Consider the following 16,528-nt stretch of genomic DNA (forward strand, 5'->3'; position numbering starts at 1 on the left):
CACAGGGGGGCGGGCGCACGGGCAGGAGGAATCCATGGCGGAATTCTCCGCCATCCCTAGAAAATAGTGAGGAGCAAGAGAATTAAGAAATTTGGAAGTCAATAGTAGAATTTAGGTAGAATATGAAAGAGAAGAACAATGAAAAGCCCATGCATAATGGAAGGGCATGGCCACAGAAGTACTGCACTTACCAAGTGCCAGACTTGCCACTACCATAGGAATGGTTACTTTTCTTGTGCGACAACTGCTGTGTGTAACCTGAAAAGAGGAAGAGGATTGCTGTGAATGTTAGTCCAGCACTTAAACGAGCACATCCAGAAAGGCAGAGGCTGTGTTTCCACTAGTGACTTACTCCAACCTGGCTGTACGGTCTCTGTATTCCATGACGTCGTGGCCATTCAGCACCAGCCCCGCATTTTATTGCTGAACAACCACTTCTTCTGAGACTGCTTACAGTCCAACTTTTCCAGCTTACTGCGGCTCCATTACTGACCTGTTTCCACAATTGCACTGGGTCTGGTGTCATAGTCCTGCCCATGGGGCGTGTAGCCCAACCTTTGTGGCTGTGTTGCTCTGACCTGAGTGACCCAACCCTTTCCTTCCCTGTTTTCTGGAAGCTTCATTGTCATTTTGGAGCAGGATGCCAAGGGACCAACTTCTAAAGCATAATTGAAAATAAACACTAGAATACAGCCCATGACCCCAGTCGGGCCGGGGGGGGGGGTTCTCCCATTGTGAGGGTTCTCCCATTGTGCAGAATGAGGCTTACCCTCTCAATGACCACAGAAATAACACAGAAGCCCCTCAACTGACATGGCACATATCAAAGCCCAATTCCTTAAATGCAATTGTGATCTCAAGGCTTCGGTCCATTGCCTTAGGACATAACTCATCCACAGCTTCCATATAGAGATCCTGTGCATTAAAATGAGGGCTGGATTCGCTCTCTTTCCCACAACAAACCCATTACTGTTTCCTCAGAAGTAACTCCCATTGAAGTGAATGAGGCTGAGATTCCCCCTCAATTGAAATGGCACACATTAAAGCCCAATTCCTTAAATGCGTTTAAGCAACCAAGCGAGGCTCTGATAAATTGCCTTAGGAAGAAAGTACTTGGCAGCTTCGTGGTAGCTATCATGTGGGTTACAATGGTGACTGGATTCCATTTACTACTCTCTTTCCCACAACAAACCCATTAGTGTCTCCTCAGAAGTAACTCCCATTGTGCTTTGAATGCCTACATCAGAACGTACAGAGATTCCTCCTCAATTGAAATGGCACACTTTTAAGCCCAATTCCTTAAATGTGATTAAGCGCGATCTCAAGGTTTTGGTCCATTGCCTTAGGACATAACTCATTCACATCTTCCAAATAGAGATCCTGTGCGTTAAAATGGGGGCTGGTTTTGCTCTCTTTCCCACAACAAAGCCATTACTGTCTTGTCAGAAGTAACTCCCATTGTGGTCAATGAGGTCCTCTGGGTTAAAATGGGGGCTAGTTTCCCTCTTTGTGTTCTCCCCCACCTTTTCCCAGCACAAGCATATGTGTGTCTACTCAGAAGTAACCCCCATTGTGCTCAATGAGGCTTGCTCCTGAAATGCAGGTGCATCTGGACTTTCAGGGGAAAGGAGATGGGGGGGGGAGGGGGAAAGCCTCTCTTCACAGCAAAGTGGCTTCCTTTTAAAAAATCCTGTACTCCTCCATTAGCTTTTCCTTCCGTTGTCCTGGAAACACGGTCGAGGAGGCGGGAACACTGATGAGTTAATCAGACCCAACCCAGACTCCACTCAGACTCCACCCAGCCATCAAGAAAATTATTCGATGAGAGCTCAGTGGAAACAGCACAGAGCCCCAGGCTACAGCGATGATAAGCCGGGACTTTAAGGGCTGTGGAAACTGGAAAAGGAGAAGATGCGATTGGGGAAACATCGCAACAAGGTTGCAAACAAAGTGAAGCCGATAGCGTGGGAACATACCCAGAGTCAACACACAGCATTCGACCTGCAGAGAAAGAACCCTTGCTCCCCATCCTTTTTTGCTGTACTGTCTCATCTTATCTGTGCAGCTTTTCCTTTGCACAGTCACGCTGTACTGAATTCTTCTCATCCTCTGCCTTCTGGTCTCTCAGCATGGAAATTCTGCACTCAGTAAAAGCTCAAGGTGGGCGCAACACCAGTTAGGGTCTTGAAGGGAAACGAGGGCAGTTCTGTAACTGATTGACTTTCCCCATCAAAACGTTAGCCAAAACTGGGCTGGAGGAAAGTGTCAGGGCAGAGTTTATTGCTCCCTAAGCAACTGCTTGCATCTCAATTGTTGATACGTACACTGTGAGCTGCCATTTCTACTTGGCTGCCTTCTTCCATTTTCCTTTTATATCAGGGGCGCAGAATCTAAGACCAGGTAGCCAAATTTGGCCCCCAGGGGGTTCTGGGAAAGCCCCACCCCATTTCCCCCAACCACCAATAACTTTGTGGTTTCCTGGCTTTTGTGCAGCTTTCCCGCCATACTAAAAGGTTGAACTGCCTCTCCTAAGGCTTACTTACTGACAGTAAGAGCTTTAAGTTAAAATAAACTGGTATTGTTGTTATTTTGGCCCCACTATTTTTGCCTTCAGCTCCCCTACCATTGGAATGCAGCCCCCGAGAACTTCTCTGAAATAGAAATTGGTTCTCTGGCTGAAAGAGATTCAACACCTGTTTTATATAATGTATATTAGACATGTCACAAATGTCCCTGTGCACACCAGTCCTACCCAATCCAACCTAACCTTCCTATATTGAGCTGGAAGATTTGAAGGTGGCTTCTATGCGCATTTGGCTGAATCTACTTAGAAGCCTTCCCATGACTGGAAACCTGTTTCATTGGGTCCCCAATAATGGAAGGGCTTCTAAGCACATTCAACCAAACACATGTTGAAGCCCTTTCAGACTTTCCAGCTCAACACAGGAAGGTCAGGGTGGGGCACATGGAGGCGGTGGAAGCAGTGCACTCAGTCCTATGCCCCATACATGAGTTAGAATTCCCTTTTTTAATGATAATGTCTGAAGAAGGGTAGTACAGTGACAGCATTAATAAGTATTTTATTCAGGCATCACCACCACCACCCTACTAGGGAAATACAACAGAACCCTTAAGTTTTGGGGTTCGCAATTAGCACTGCACTAATCAGTTGGCCTGTATGTCAATTACAAAGCTACCCCTCCCATCCAGTTCTTGAAGCAGTTTTTCAATGGTTAAAAAATCTGTTTTAAAATAGCATTAACACTAAAAATACACACGTACATGCCTCGAAGTGTAGCCAAATAAACATGCGAGGGGGGGGGCAGGATAAAGTGGACAGGCTGCCTGAAGCATGGTGGAGGTAATAGGAAGAGGTAATCAGAATTCAGTCTGGAGACTGTATGCATGTTGTCTGAGCAGCAAAAACAGAGGGAAGCTGAGTTCAGCCTGCAGCAGAAAAACTCTCCTCTTGATTTTAGGCATGTCTGTACATAGCCATAGCAAACGCTTCACAGAATAGTAGGATAGTAGGGTTGGAAGTGGCCTACAAGGCCATCGAGTCCAACCCCTCTTGATCAAATAAGGTACCATTTATTATGCTGCTCAGTTTATGATGAGTTACTGGCAGGTCGATGTACAATTTTAACTTGACTTGAGCCAACCCAGGCCCCATGATCCATTACAATGTAGGGATGTATGAAAGTCACTTACCTTTTCGCAGAATCTTTCACGGTGGGGGGGAGGTGCTCCGTCACTCCCCCCCGGAATCCTCGATGGGGGGGGGAGGCAATCCGCTCCTCCCCCCCGGAATCCTTGATGGCCAGCTCCGCTCCATGGCCAGGCCACGGAGCAGCCGTCCGCAGCCGGATATCCGGCCACGGACGGCCTGGTGCAGACGCAAATGGCGGCCGCCCTAGCAGCCGCCATTTGCGTCCAGCCAGACAGCCATGATAGGCTATGTAAGAATTTATGCAGCCTATCACGGCTAACCTAAAAAAAAAAAAAACCCACAATGCAGCGTACACAAATGGCGGTGGCTACGGCGGCCACCATTTGCATTCTCTATTTTTCGCCGATTTATCTTACGTAAATATTTACGTAAGCTAGAACGGCCAAAAAAAAAAGGGGGAACGCAAATAGCGTCCAGTACGCTATTTGCGTTCCCCCTTTTTTTCGCCGTTTTATCTTACGTAAATATTTACGCAAGATAAATCGGCGGAAAATAGAGAACGCAAATGGCGGCCGCCGTAGCCGCTGCCATTTGCGTACGCTGCGTTGTTGTTTTTTTTTTTATGTTAGCCGTGATAGGCTACGTAAATTCTTACGTAGCCTATCACGGTCCAAGGATGGCAATGGCGGCGGCAGCAGCCCTGTTGTGGCCAGCCAGGAGACCAGCTGCCGGAGCTGCCACCGCCGCCGGAACCGCCGCTGCCGAATCCGCCGCATCTGCCCCAGGTAAGTGCCATCCCGGGGGGATTCCGTGGGAGGGCGGGGGGGAACAGGAGGCCCTTCCGCCACGGGAATCTGTGGCAGAATTCTCTGCCATCCCTATTACAATGTAATAGGAGAAACTGGGGTGTTACTCTTCAGTCATACTGTGGCACAACGACATAGAACAGAAAAATGCCCTAAAACGCATATTCCCCCAGGCATCATCTAACTGAAAGTAAAGGAAACCGTGCTGGCAATAAGAACAATTCCAAAATCCATATGACTGAACTATCCAGAGAGGCATAAAGAAGCTATCAAAAGACTTCATTAACATGCAGAGAGCACAAGTCTGGAGACATGCCTGCTTGCCTTACCCTTCATGATCTGCTGAACTGCATAAGACCTTCAGTCCACCCCAACCTTTTCCCACTGCTTAGTGATGTCAAGGTAGTAGGTGGCAATAACCGGTGCTGTCATTCTTATCAAGTTCTGCTCTACACAGCCAGAAGGGACTATAATGAGATGATCCAGTTTGGTCCCATCGATGGAGTCTTCGGTAAGCTGAGCCACAGGCTTTCCTGGCCACAAAAAGAATGCTCATGTGTGAATCCAAGCACACAGAAAGGCACTGGGAACAGTGAGGTGAGATCTTGCCATTGCAGGATTCTGAGCATCAACACCCCACCCCCCCTTGCAACTTTGTATTTCCCTCCATTTCCTTTGGGGGAATCAGGAGCTGCTAAAATGGCTTTAATTCAAGGTTCTTGTTATTCCCTTTAAAGCCTTAAGCAATATGGGGTCATTATATCTCTTGGAATGCTCTTGGCCTCCCCAATCATCACTGAGATGAGCTAGGGAGACCCAGCTCTATGTTCCATCCACTTGGAAAATGCATTGAGCAGTTGCCCATAGAAGTGCATTCCCCATAGTGAGTGACAGCAGAAACTGAGGGAAGAGGATTTTGTTCTTTCCAGTTCTACAATCCTACTGTTCGATACTTTAAAGTAACTTGCCTAAGATGTTAATTTTGGTGTCTGATTCCGTGTCAGGAACTATATCCTCTAAATCATTGGACTGGATCTTCACTACTTGGACGCCATCTGAACAATGTTGGAAAAGGAGGAAAATCACAAGGAGGCAGAAATACGGTTGCCCAGACTTGGCACATTTGCATTCAAGGTATGTATTTACACATTGACCTTTGTCTCTCTTGAGCTGGTAGAGAAATGGTAAAGCAACACGGGTGGATTACAGAGTGGAATATGGAGACATTATTACAAGGACAGCAGACAGATAGTTTATGAAGAACAACATAATCTTAAGACAGGCCTGCACAACTTGTGTCCCACCAACATGAGTGCAATCCACCAGCCATGTATAGTAGCCTGTCAGATGCTTGAACTCTGCCCTTCCTGCCCATTTCTTTCAGTCACAGACAATCGGCAAAAAGGAGGTTTATCAAGGCCCCAGCAGGGCATACATGGTTAATGGGACAAGTTTATCTGAGCAGGTTAGAAATTGTGTAGACCTGGCCTAACACTTGCCAACTAGGGCACTCTTCCATTTTCTCCATGTGACCTTGACCAAATTATGTGATCTCTCACCTGTACAGTGGACATATTAAAAAAATTAAACCAGAAGGAGTGAAGGTATGATTCAATTGTACTTGGGGACTGTCACAGTGCTCTATATATCACTTAATATAATGCATTTTCCTCATAAAAGCCTGACTCCTAGGGGACTAAATTCTTGATGACACACTCATCCTATTCAAAAGTCACAGCAGGCGGCGTCCAGGGGCAATTCATGAGCAATCTGAGTGGCCTCCAGTTTCCTGGAACAATGTGGCTTTCATACGTTGCCTTCGTGACATCTAAACCTGGGCACTTGGGGTTGTTCGTGGGTTAAACAACTCCAATGTTAACTCAACAACAAACCATGAATTGCTGCTGGATGCCACTGTGACATCCAAACAGGGCCACTGGCTTACTGGATTCTGACTGCTGTCTGAAAGCTACTTCACATAAGAATGTGCATCTCCCATGGGGAATATGCGCCTGCACTCATCTACCATTCTCCTGCTTCATATAAGGCCTAAAAAGCAAGAATGGGATGTACAACGCAGTCATGCTTCCTCTCTCGTAGCTTCTGTGAAATGCAGGGCTGGGGAATGTGTGGCCCTCCACATGCTGTTGGATAGCAACTCCCATGAGTCCTAGCCAGCATAGCCAAAAGTGAGAGATTATGGGAGCTGCTGCAGTCCAACAACATCTGAAGGGTAACATATTCCACATCTCTGGAGAAAAGTGTAAAGTGGTACTGAATAATGGGGCAAAGTCTGGGAAATAGCTAGGATAGGGTAAAAGGTGGGGAATGGAGAGCTACTGTGGGGTTGACAAAGGAATGTAGTTTACACTTTTAACTGACTGCAAGCAATATGGGCCATGCCCAGTAGTTTTCAGTAGGGAATATTTACCATTGGAACTACAGGCTTTTCAAATGCCTCCAAGTTTTGTTTGTAGGGAAGAACCAAAATATAGCGTAGTAGAATTATAGATTAAAAATAATAAAATGGCAAAAAAGAAGAAAACAAATTGGTATTTTTGCTACAAATTACATAGGTGCGGGCAAAGTTTTTTTTTAAATTTGGCCCAGAGTAAAGAAATGTCTACGTAAGACAAAAGCCTCACAGGACTCATGGTGCACAATTCAGGAGTTTTACAAGCACCTGGGTTTCTGAGTTCACACAACAACCTCCCTGTGATAAAGAACCTCCATCTGAAATTTCCCAGGCAGAATGATAGCCAGCTTGCTTGGGAAGATTAAAATATAAGGATTGGACAACAGAGACAGACCTTCATGGGATTCAAGACAGGATGGAAAGGGAGCTTTGAACAGTAATAAACAGTTACTCACTGGTTCCGTTCATAACTGGATCCAGCTGAAATGTTTTTACAATCTTTTTCTGCTTCCCTTCAGGCTGGTAAGGAACAAAGAACAGGAACTGTCTTTTACCAAAGACTCACTGCAAACGAGACTTAACATGGCAGCAAAGAGAAACTCAAAACAGCAACATGGAAAAATAAACCCAGTGCATCAGATCTGGTTGCCAGTGCAAATGCAGTGTGACTCAGTCACATTATTAGTGACTGACTTTAACGTGGGAGGAGATTGAGGATAGTCCCATGGATTCTGAATTGTTAAGGAAATCCAATGCTCTCTTACTATGGAACTTACTTTTGAGTAAACATCCATGTGGTTGGGCTGCAAAGTATCACAACTAGGAATTCATGTAGCAGCTCATCTGTCCTTAGTGACTCTTTGCCACTAACTACTGGATGCAGTTCATACAACTACTGTCAATATCCTAGGAAGTTGTCAAAGCCCACTAAGATACAGGAGTCCTATGAAAGTTTACTTAAGGGCAGGGCTGGCATCAGCACCTGGCATTATTGGATAGCTTCCAGGGCCTGCACCCTGACAGGACCCACTGCAGATGCTTGCCCTGTGTCCCACTTTATTTTTTTGTGGCCCAGCACTCCAGGCAGTGCTAGGACGCTGGATCTAGCCACCTGTTGAATTCCCAAGATGCCCAGTCTACAGTAACTCTGAAGCACTCTGGGAAATTAACAGAGTGGCGACATGCAGCCACCCAGTACTGCTTTGGGCACTGCCACTACAGCTTGGAAAGCCTGCCAGGGCTCACTGAGAGACCGGGGTGGGGACGGCCAGAGGACACTTTGCCCAGGTTCCCCTCAAATCTGGAGCCGGCCTTGTCCGATGGAAGAGACAACACGAGATATTGTCTACTCTGATGTGCAGCAGCTCCCCAAAGTCACAGGCAGATGGTTTTCCCAGCTCACCTGACAGCCTTTTAACCGGAGACGTTAGGGACTGAGATCCTGGGGCCTTCTGTATGCAAAGCATACGGTCACTGAAGTATAGCCTGTTTCCAAGGCTGCTTTACACAGATTCAGACCATTGGCTCATCTGGCGCAATACTGTCTAACCTTGCTACCTGAGATCTCTTTCGCTGGAGACTTCGACAGGGGCCTTCTGTACGTAAAGCATGTGCTCTGTCCCTGACCTATGGCCTTTCTTCACTGTAAGCCCCACTTAATTCATTGGACTTCACCCCCTGGCCCAAAATATTTCGGTGCCAAAGATGGAAACTCCAAATGGCATTTCGCCCCTCACTAATTCAAATGGGGACAGCATCCACTAGGATTTTCTCCTCTGCATGCTTCATTTAAGTGAATGGCAGCTGCACAAGTGTACTTGTGCTGATGTGTATGTGGCTTCTGCTCATGGTGGTTCTGGATGGACCCATGACCCAATTGGAGTACACCCGGAGAAAAGCCTTCAGTGTGGTGGCCCCCTTTCTATGGAATTCCCTGCCTCTGGAGGTCACCAATATTGTATTGTTTCCAGCGCCTCCTGAATTTAGCTTTATTTCAAGAAGCCTTCCTTGATTGATCAGCCATGGTTTTTATTGGCATTCTGTTTTTAAAACAAACATTTTAATATGTTTTTTTCTTTTTTTCTTTTGTTGTTCACCACTCTGGGATCTCTTTAGATGTGTATATAAATGTTGTAAGTAAGTAAGTAAGTAAGTAAGTAAGTAAATAAATAAATAAATGTTAATGGGACTTCCTGGTAAATTGTGTTAGTTCTGTCTGTCTGTCTGTCTCCCCTCCTGCAAAAGCCCCCTTCCTTTCCCAATCTAAAATAATAAAAAAACAATAATAATTTTACTGTCAGTAAATTGAAAAATGAAGTATTCATCATCTTTCTCTTCCTTCCTCATAATTCCTCTGGACCCCACATGCATCCTTAGGAAAGGAAAAGAAGATACCGGTGTGGCTGTAGGCCAGCACTTCACTTCCACACATGCCCAGCCGCCCACTAAAATTCCCTTGAAAAAGAAAAAGCCCCCCTGCTGCCTGGTAAGCTTTGGGGACTGCTGGGGGGTGAATGGGTGGGCAGCAGGGAGTATGGTGGGGTGGTGGTGGAGGGGTGGTGGTGTGACTGGGGTTGTTTTGTCTGTAGTTGGGGGGCAGTAGTGTGTGTTTTCCCTGTGTTTATGTGCCCTTTCTGGTGTCAAATATGCGATTTGGCCTCCAGACCCAATGTCTGCCTTGTACTCAGTCTCTTGGACGAGTTACTTGTCCTTTGTGACTAGCCAGACCATTTTGTGACTTGTCAGTCTCTCTCTGGCAGCTATTTTACAGTGATGCCCATGACAGTTTCCTCAAATTTCCAGATGTATGTAGCAGCCCAGAAAGGCTGGCGACATCTGCCATACCACATTATTAGAGGAATGCAAACATCCAGGAGTTCTGAAGCTAGATCATGTTACTGATTTTTTTGCACCAAAAAAAAAGTAATTTGCATCTCTGGTTATTAACATTACATAGCATTTATATAGCACTTTCAATGTTCAATGTGCTTCACCTGTATTGTCTTGTTGTAGGCGTACAATATTGGGATGATGATAATATCCATCCATCCCATAGAGATTTCCAGTGTTATCAGAGTAGCTCTGCACTCTAAGGACCAGCACAACTCTGCACCAAATGATTTCTGAAAATGGAAGAACTCTCTGGGTTTTTAACCAGAAACAGGACAGAGCCCAGCCCAAGTTGGCTAGTGTGCTATAGTGCTTTAGGCATGGGCTTTACTCCTTGGTTTGTTTTGCCACAGTTATTGTTGTTAATTATTACATTTCTATCCTGCTTTTCCTCTAAGGAGCTCATGGTGGTGTACAAGGTGTCCCCCACCCATTTTATCCTCACAACAACTTTGTCTATTTTAAAGGTCTATTTTGCTACCTTTGTGAGGTAGCAAAATGGTGACTGACCTAAGGTCACCCAGTGAGCTTTATGGCTGAGTCAGAATTTAAACCTGGTCTCCCCAGGCCTAGTCTGACACCTTGAATACTGCACCATGCTGGGTCTCAGTGAAACGACTGCCTCAGGAATGTGTTCCATTCTACAATGACTACATTAATAAAATAAATTAGTAAGGGGAGGGGAGAAAGCAGAGAGGCAGACTGAATTAATTCAGTGTTAAGAGTCCAGATGGCTCCACCTTCCCCTCCTCCCTATTTTCCTCCACGAGTCATTGGACATACCACAACTTTCAGCTTCTTCTTCACACCATCAGCCAAATACCTGCCCCAGACAGCTGCTTTAACCTCAATATCGTGCAGTCCCAACTCCAGTGGGATGATCACAAATGGCACCATCCTGGAAGACTGGGCTTTAATGGTGAGTGTCTGCCGGTATTTTTCCTTGGCAGTGGAGGCGCTGCAGAGAGCTTGGTTGTACATCAGCTCCACCCACAGCTGAGGAGAAAGAGAAGAGGAAGTGATCCATAAGGCTGTCTTGGCAACGTATACTCTGAACAGGAGAGAAGGGGGTTCCTTTGCCCGGAGCAGCTCTGCAACTCCTTTGCTTTCCCCTTCAAGTCAACCACATTGTCTTCATCTTATAGGCACTGCATTCCCCGCCCTGCCCCCCGCAATAGTCATACTGGGTTCTTCTATTCACACATACCTGTGTGAATCCAGCTTCACAACTGGTGATACAAATGTATAACCAGCAGATTGAGTGCGCAGTGAGGGCTCGACTAGACATGATGCTAAATTTGCAATCTGGATGAAAAGAATTTAGTTTGGCCCTGATTGAGTCACCCCTCAATCTTGTACATCAGGCAAGCTTCTTGATTTTTTTTTCTTAGAGGCATGTATGTTGTTATGTATCCTTTGCATGGTGCACTTTTCTGAATTTTGTGATGCAGTTGTGTAAAAAATGTGTATATTAGGGAAATGTGTGTACAAAAATGCATATTTTAGGTACACTTGAGTACAAAATGCTTATGTTAGGGTAATTTGTGTAGGAAAATAAATGCATAATGTTGTGTGTTTAAAAAAGAATTCACAGATGGATGTGTAGACTGGATAGAGCTGACTTATGACTGCATGCATACAAAACTCACATGGACTGATTTGTCCATCACCAACAACAATTTACCAGCCCAACAAAAATCTTTACCAGGCTACCCCCATGTAACTAACCATACACAGGGAACAGCTTGAAATGTGCCATTTGCCAGGCTATTGATCCAGAAGGCATTGTCCCTCATCCTGGCTAAATGCAATGCTAAAATGAATCCCAGTGGTCTCTTTAGCTCTTAGACTGATTTCAGTTTGGCTTATGGAGCAGCCATCCTGTCATCTAAGGTCTCCTCATTTTCTGAGCCTCAGAATCCTTATAGTCATTACCTTTTTGACATGAAGAACAAACAACAATCTCCCTGTGAATGGAGACGACTTCTAGCCGTCACTCTAATATGAGAGCAGGAATATTTGTATGTTTACCTTCTGCTTTTAAAACACACGTTTTTCTATTCCCAGTGAACTGCAGAAGCAGAGGGTTCAAATTCTGATGTACTCTCCTTTACCTCATTCTTAGGAGCCTTTGCCAGCTTTTTTGACAACTCCCTGCTCAAATTACCTGTGAGGGCACTACCCAGTAGGACGTCTTCCTGCACAAGCCCTACTGGAACTAAACACAAGTTGTCAGGGCCGCTACTAGGGATGTGCAAAAGTCACTTACCTTTTAGAAGGGGGTGATTCGTGGGGGGGGGGGGAGGCTCTCCACACCTCCCCCCAAAATCCTAACCTGGCTGGCTCCGCTCCACGGCAACTCTGCAGAGCTGCCAGCTGGGTGCATTCGCAGGTGTGCAGAGCCTGCGGAGGCAAATGGCGGTGGCTATGGTGGCCGCCATTTGCATTCCTGTTTTTTTGCCATGATAGGCTACATAAATATTTACGTAGCCTATCACGGCAAAAGAACAGGGACGCAAATGGCATAGCGGCCGCCATTTGCGCCCCTATCTTTCGCCGTGATAGGCTACGTAAATACTTACATAGCCTATCACGGCAAAAAAACAGGGGCGCAAATGGCGGCAGCTACGGCGGCCGCCATTTGCGTTCCCTTTTTTTGCCGTGATAGGCTACGTAAATTTTTACATAGCCTATCACAGGCTCTGCAGGGACATAAATGGCGTATTTGCGTAGCCTATCATGGCAAAAATAGGGAAGCGAATGGTGGCTGCAGATGCGGCCATCATTCGCAAAGTAGCGCCAACAGCACCAGGTAAGTGCTCCATTTCGCGTGCCTTTCGCAGGGTGGTGGGGCAGGGGGCTTTGTTCCGCCAGAGGTTTCGGGGGGCTGAATGCACTGGCATTCGGCCTCACTGAGATCCGTGGCAGAATTCTCTGACATAACCGCTACCATGTTCTTTCACAGCTCCTGTTCGCTGCAATGGGGCTTGCACTGAAGATCCTCCCACTAGATGGCACCACAAGGTTCCACCTCCTGGGTTCTTTAAAGCTAGTAAACGTGTGTTCTCCAAAACCACATTTGCCGTGAAGTGTGGCCTCTAAGCCCTTTCACAGACTGACCTCACAAAGGCTAAGCACGCATTCAAGGTCACAGCCCCCTCCATTATGGCCTCCTGAGAGAGCTTCTTTCTTGACTTGCGGTTTTGACAGCAATCTGGTTTATATATATCACAGCATTTGATTTAGCCCTGTTTCATGTTTGTCCATATTATGAACATATTATTGTTAAAATAATATGTAGCGTTTAGGGTAGTGGTTTAGAGTGCTCAAAGCAATGTGCATACGTTAAATCAATACTTCTCACAACAGCCCGATAAGGTAGGGTGCTACTGTTGTTGTTGTATTATTAAAATATTTATACCCCAATTTGCTTTTAAATAAGCACGCAAAGCTGCTAACAAAATCAACAAAAAGTAATAAGATCACACAACAGCAAAACAAATACCACTAGAATACAGAATTATCAAACAGCAAACATCTGCCTAAAGCCATTTATCCTTCCTACCTCCTCAAAGGCATGCTTAAACAAAACTGTTTTCACTTGTCAACTAAAAGAGTGAAGAGAGGGGCCAGATGGTTTCTCCTGGGAGAAACCCCCCTGCTTGAATAGAGAATATTGTGTATTATACTATCATAGCTTTGTTTGAGGGACAGAGAAATTATCCAGTGCCAGGATATAGAATCATAGGGTTGGAAGGGGCCTACAAGATATAGAGATATTACAAAGATTTTGGATCTGTTGTTGTAATGTTTTAAGAGCCAGTGTGATGTAGTGCTTAGAATGTTGGACTGTGGCTGGGGAGACCCGGGTTCAAGTCCCCACTTGGCCATGAAGCTCACTGGGTGACACTAGTCACTGACTCCCAACCTAACCTACCTCACAGGGTTGTTATGAGGACAAAATAGAGAGAAGGATCCTTCGGCTCCTTGGAGGAAAAGGTGGGATATAAATAAGATAAATAATTTAACTTTTAATAATAAATCAATATAATTTTGTTTCTATATTCTTGTTATCTTGTCTTACTGTATTGCCAAGGTTCCAAGTGTGTGTCCAAGGCATTTTGCTCCTCTAAGTGGCTGTGCTGCATGATCCAAGAAGTGGATCTCTGAATTCCTTGTAATAGCCCAGATGATGCTGTGGTGGCATGCTGCCTTTGGAATACTTACGTACCACCCTGGAATTGTGGCCCTGCACCTGGTAGAGTCTCTAGTATTGAAAGTGGAACAAAGCTCACTTCTAAATTCCTCACTCCTGTCAAACTCCCAAAGCTTACCTTGATGTCCTGCAGCAGATAGTTGTAGAGAATAGCACGAATCTCTACCTGTTCATTCCTCACTACCGAGTAAGGCAGTCGTAGATCGATGAAGAAGTCCTTCATTACTGTTATCTCATAAGGCTTAGCCACACAGATTCCTGCAAGGAGGGTCAGCAGGAAAGGAAGCAGGTTGAGAATCAAAAGCAGCTGTACAGCTGTACACTGTAAACTATCTTTTCAGTCTCCTTGATGTTTTTCAAGGCAGGCTGTAGCATGGTGTCATCTCCCCAGTCATCAGCTCCCCTCTACTGCCTGTTGTCTGGAATGCTTCACCTTTTGTGCCTGAAATGCTCACAGCCAGCACCTCCCAAGTTGTGATGGAATCCTTCAGGTAAAGAGACACTGTCTTGGATGAGATCCTAGATGCAAAAAGGAAGATGCTGTGTCAAACCTGGGAGCAGTTCTTATGGGGTGCAGTCTAAGACAAGAACTAGGGGCTTCTTCACACGGAGCTTTTATCCTGCTATGGAGATGGCTCTCTCATGGAAGTTTGCAGGCTCTTTAGATGATGCCGTGAGCCTCCAGGGTGACTCCTGCCATTTCTCCCAGCCTATCCCGTGTTTTCCCCAAATGCAAAAAAAAAGGTGGTATTTTTTTTCTAGCCAATGGAACAGGATCACCATGACCTCCCCATGAAATTCTCCAATAGTGGAAGAAACCACTGTGTCTGGTTGGTCGTGGGCTGCACTCGCTCCATGCCTGCCATGTAAATGCTTGAGCTCATTTCTCAGTTGGAGGGAGAAGAGGGTAAAATGCCTCCCTGCAATGAAGAGAGACAGATCTGATCCCCCACCCCACCAAGCTCAGAATCAGTGTCCTCTCTCGATTCAGTGCACCCCATTAAGTTCAGTGAGGCTTACTTCCAAGTAAGTGTGCCGAAGGTTGCAGACTTACAGCACAATCTTATGTCTACTCAGAAGTAAGCCATAGCTTTCCTGGGGGCTGTGACGAAAGGAAACAGTACAGCACAAATTAAGAGATGAAAACAAGGTTCTCCCCGCTGCTCCTTTGCACACATGCCCGGGAGGGAGGGAGGGAGGGAGGGAGGGAGGCGCTCCTTTGATTCCCTCCACCTTTAAAGTCACTAGAGGGGCTTCCGACTTCCCTCCTGCTGCGGAAGAGTGGAGGGATGGGCAGAGCCATGTACACTTCTATCATGTCTGCCTCACTTGCCTCTTGTCTAGCTAAACTGTCCCAGATGTTGTTGTAACCTTTCCTCATAGGTTGCTCCAGCTACTTGATAATTTTAGTTACTTATTTCTGCACTTTTTCCAGCTCTACAATAGCCTTTTTTAGGTGCAGTGACCAGAACTATACACGGGATTCCAAGTGTGTTTGCACCACAGATTTGTATATGGATGTCAGAGAATTCCGCCACGGATCTCGGTGAGGCCGAATGCCAGTGCATTCGGCCCCCTGAACTCCGTGGCGGAACGGCCTGCCACCCCCCCGCCCCCCTGCGGATCCCCCCCCGGACAAGACTTACCTGGGGCGGATGATCCAGGCGGCGGTGGCGGCTGCGGCGGGGGCGGCTGGTCTTCCGACTGCCTGCCGCCGCCGCCATTTGCAGTCTTGTCGTGTGTTTTTTTTTTACAACACGTGATAGGCTACATAAAGATGTATGTAGACTATCATGGCTGGGTTTAAAAAAACAAAACAAAACCGCATACTCAAATGGCGGTGGCTATGGCCGCCGCCATTTGCGTTTCCTTATTTTTGTCTTATTTTTGCCTACGTAACTATTTATGCAGGCTAAAACGGGGAATCAAAAAGGGACGCAAATAGCGCCCGCTACGCTATTTGCGTTCCCCTTGAATTTCGCCGTCATAGTCTACGTAAATTTTTACGTAGATTAAGAGGGCAAAAATAAGGAACGCAAATGGCGGCGGCCGTAGCCGCCGCCATTTGCATATGCGTGTTGTTGTTTTTTAACCCACCCAGCCATGATAGGCTACATAAAGATTTACGTAGCCTATCATGTCGTTTTTTTAAAAAAAAAAACTAGTCATGATAAACTATGTAAATCTTTACGTAGCCTATCACATCTTTCTTTCTTTCTTTCTTTCTTTCTTTCTCTTTCTTTTTCTTTTACAAGAGTGGAAATGGCGGCGGCAGCGGCAGCCAGTCGGAAGACTGGCCTCCGCCACTGCCGCTGCTGCCACCACAACCGCCGCCGCCCAGAAGATCTTCCCCAGGTGAGTCTCGTCCCGGGGGGGATCCGCGGGGGGGCAGGGGGGTGGCAGGCCATTCTGCCACGGAGTTCGGGGGGCCAAATGCACTGGCATTCGGCCTCACCAAGATTCGTGGCGGAATTCTCTGACATCCCTACTTAGCAGGGGCCTTCAGGAGTGGGTACCTGACTTTGCACCAG

The 16,528-nt window shown here is 46.3% G+C and overlaps 1 protein-coding gene across 1 annotated transcript in view; it reads right to left on the reverse strand.

Moving 5' to 3' along the window:
• Positions 1-16,528, reverse strand: part of LOC146353172 (venom factor-like) — a 149,671-nt gene that overhangs the window by 75,030 nt on the left and 58,113 nt on the right. Inside the window, 7 exon segments of the mRNA XM_084835879.1 lie at positions 192-258; positions 4,806-5,009; positions 5,445-5,531; positions 7,348-7,411; positions 10,565-10,777; positions 14,116-14,255; positions 14,431-14,516. Of these exon segments, the coding sequence (XP_084692005.1) occupies positions 192-258; positions 4,806-5,009; positions 5,445-5,531; positions 7,348-7,411; positions 10,565-10,777; positions 14,116-14,255; positions 14,431-14,516 (861 nt within the window).

This window comes from Heloderma suspectum, chromosome 2 (assembly GCF_057233095.1).
Source record: "Heloderma suspectum isolate Gila_16-S chromosome 2, 16-S_ref, whole genome shotgun sequence".
Taxonomy (NCBI): Eukaryota; Metazoa; Chordata; class Lepidosauria; order Squamata; family Helodermatidae; genus Heloderma; species Heloderma suspectum.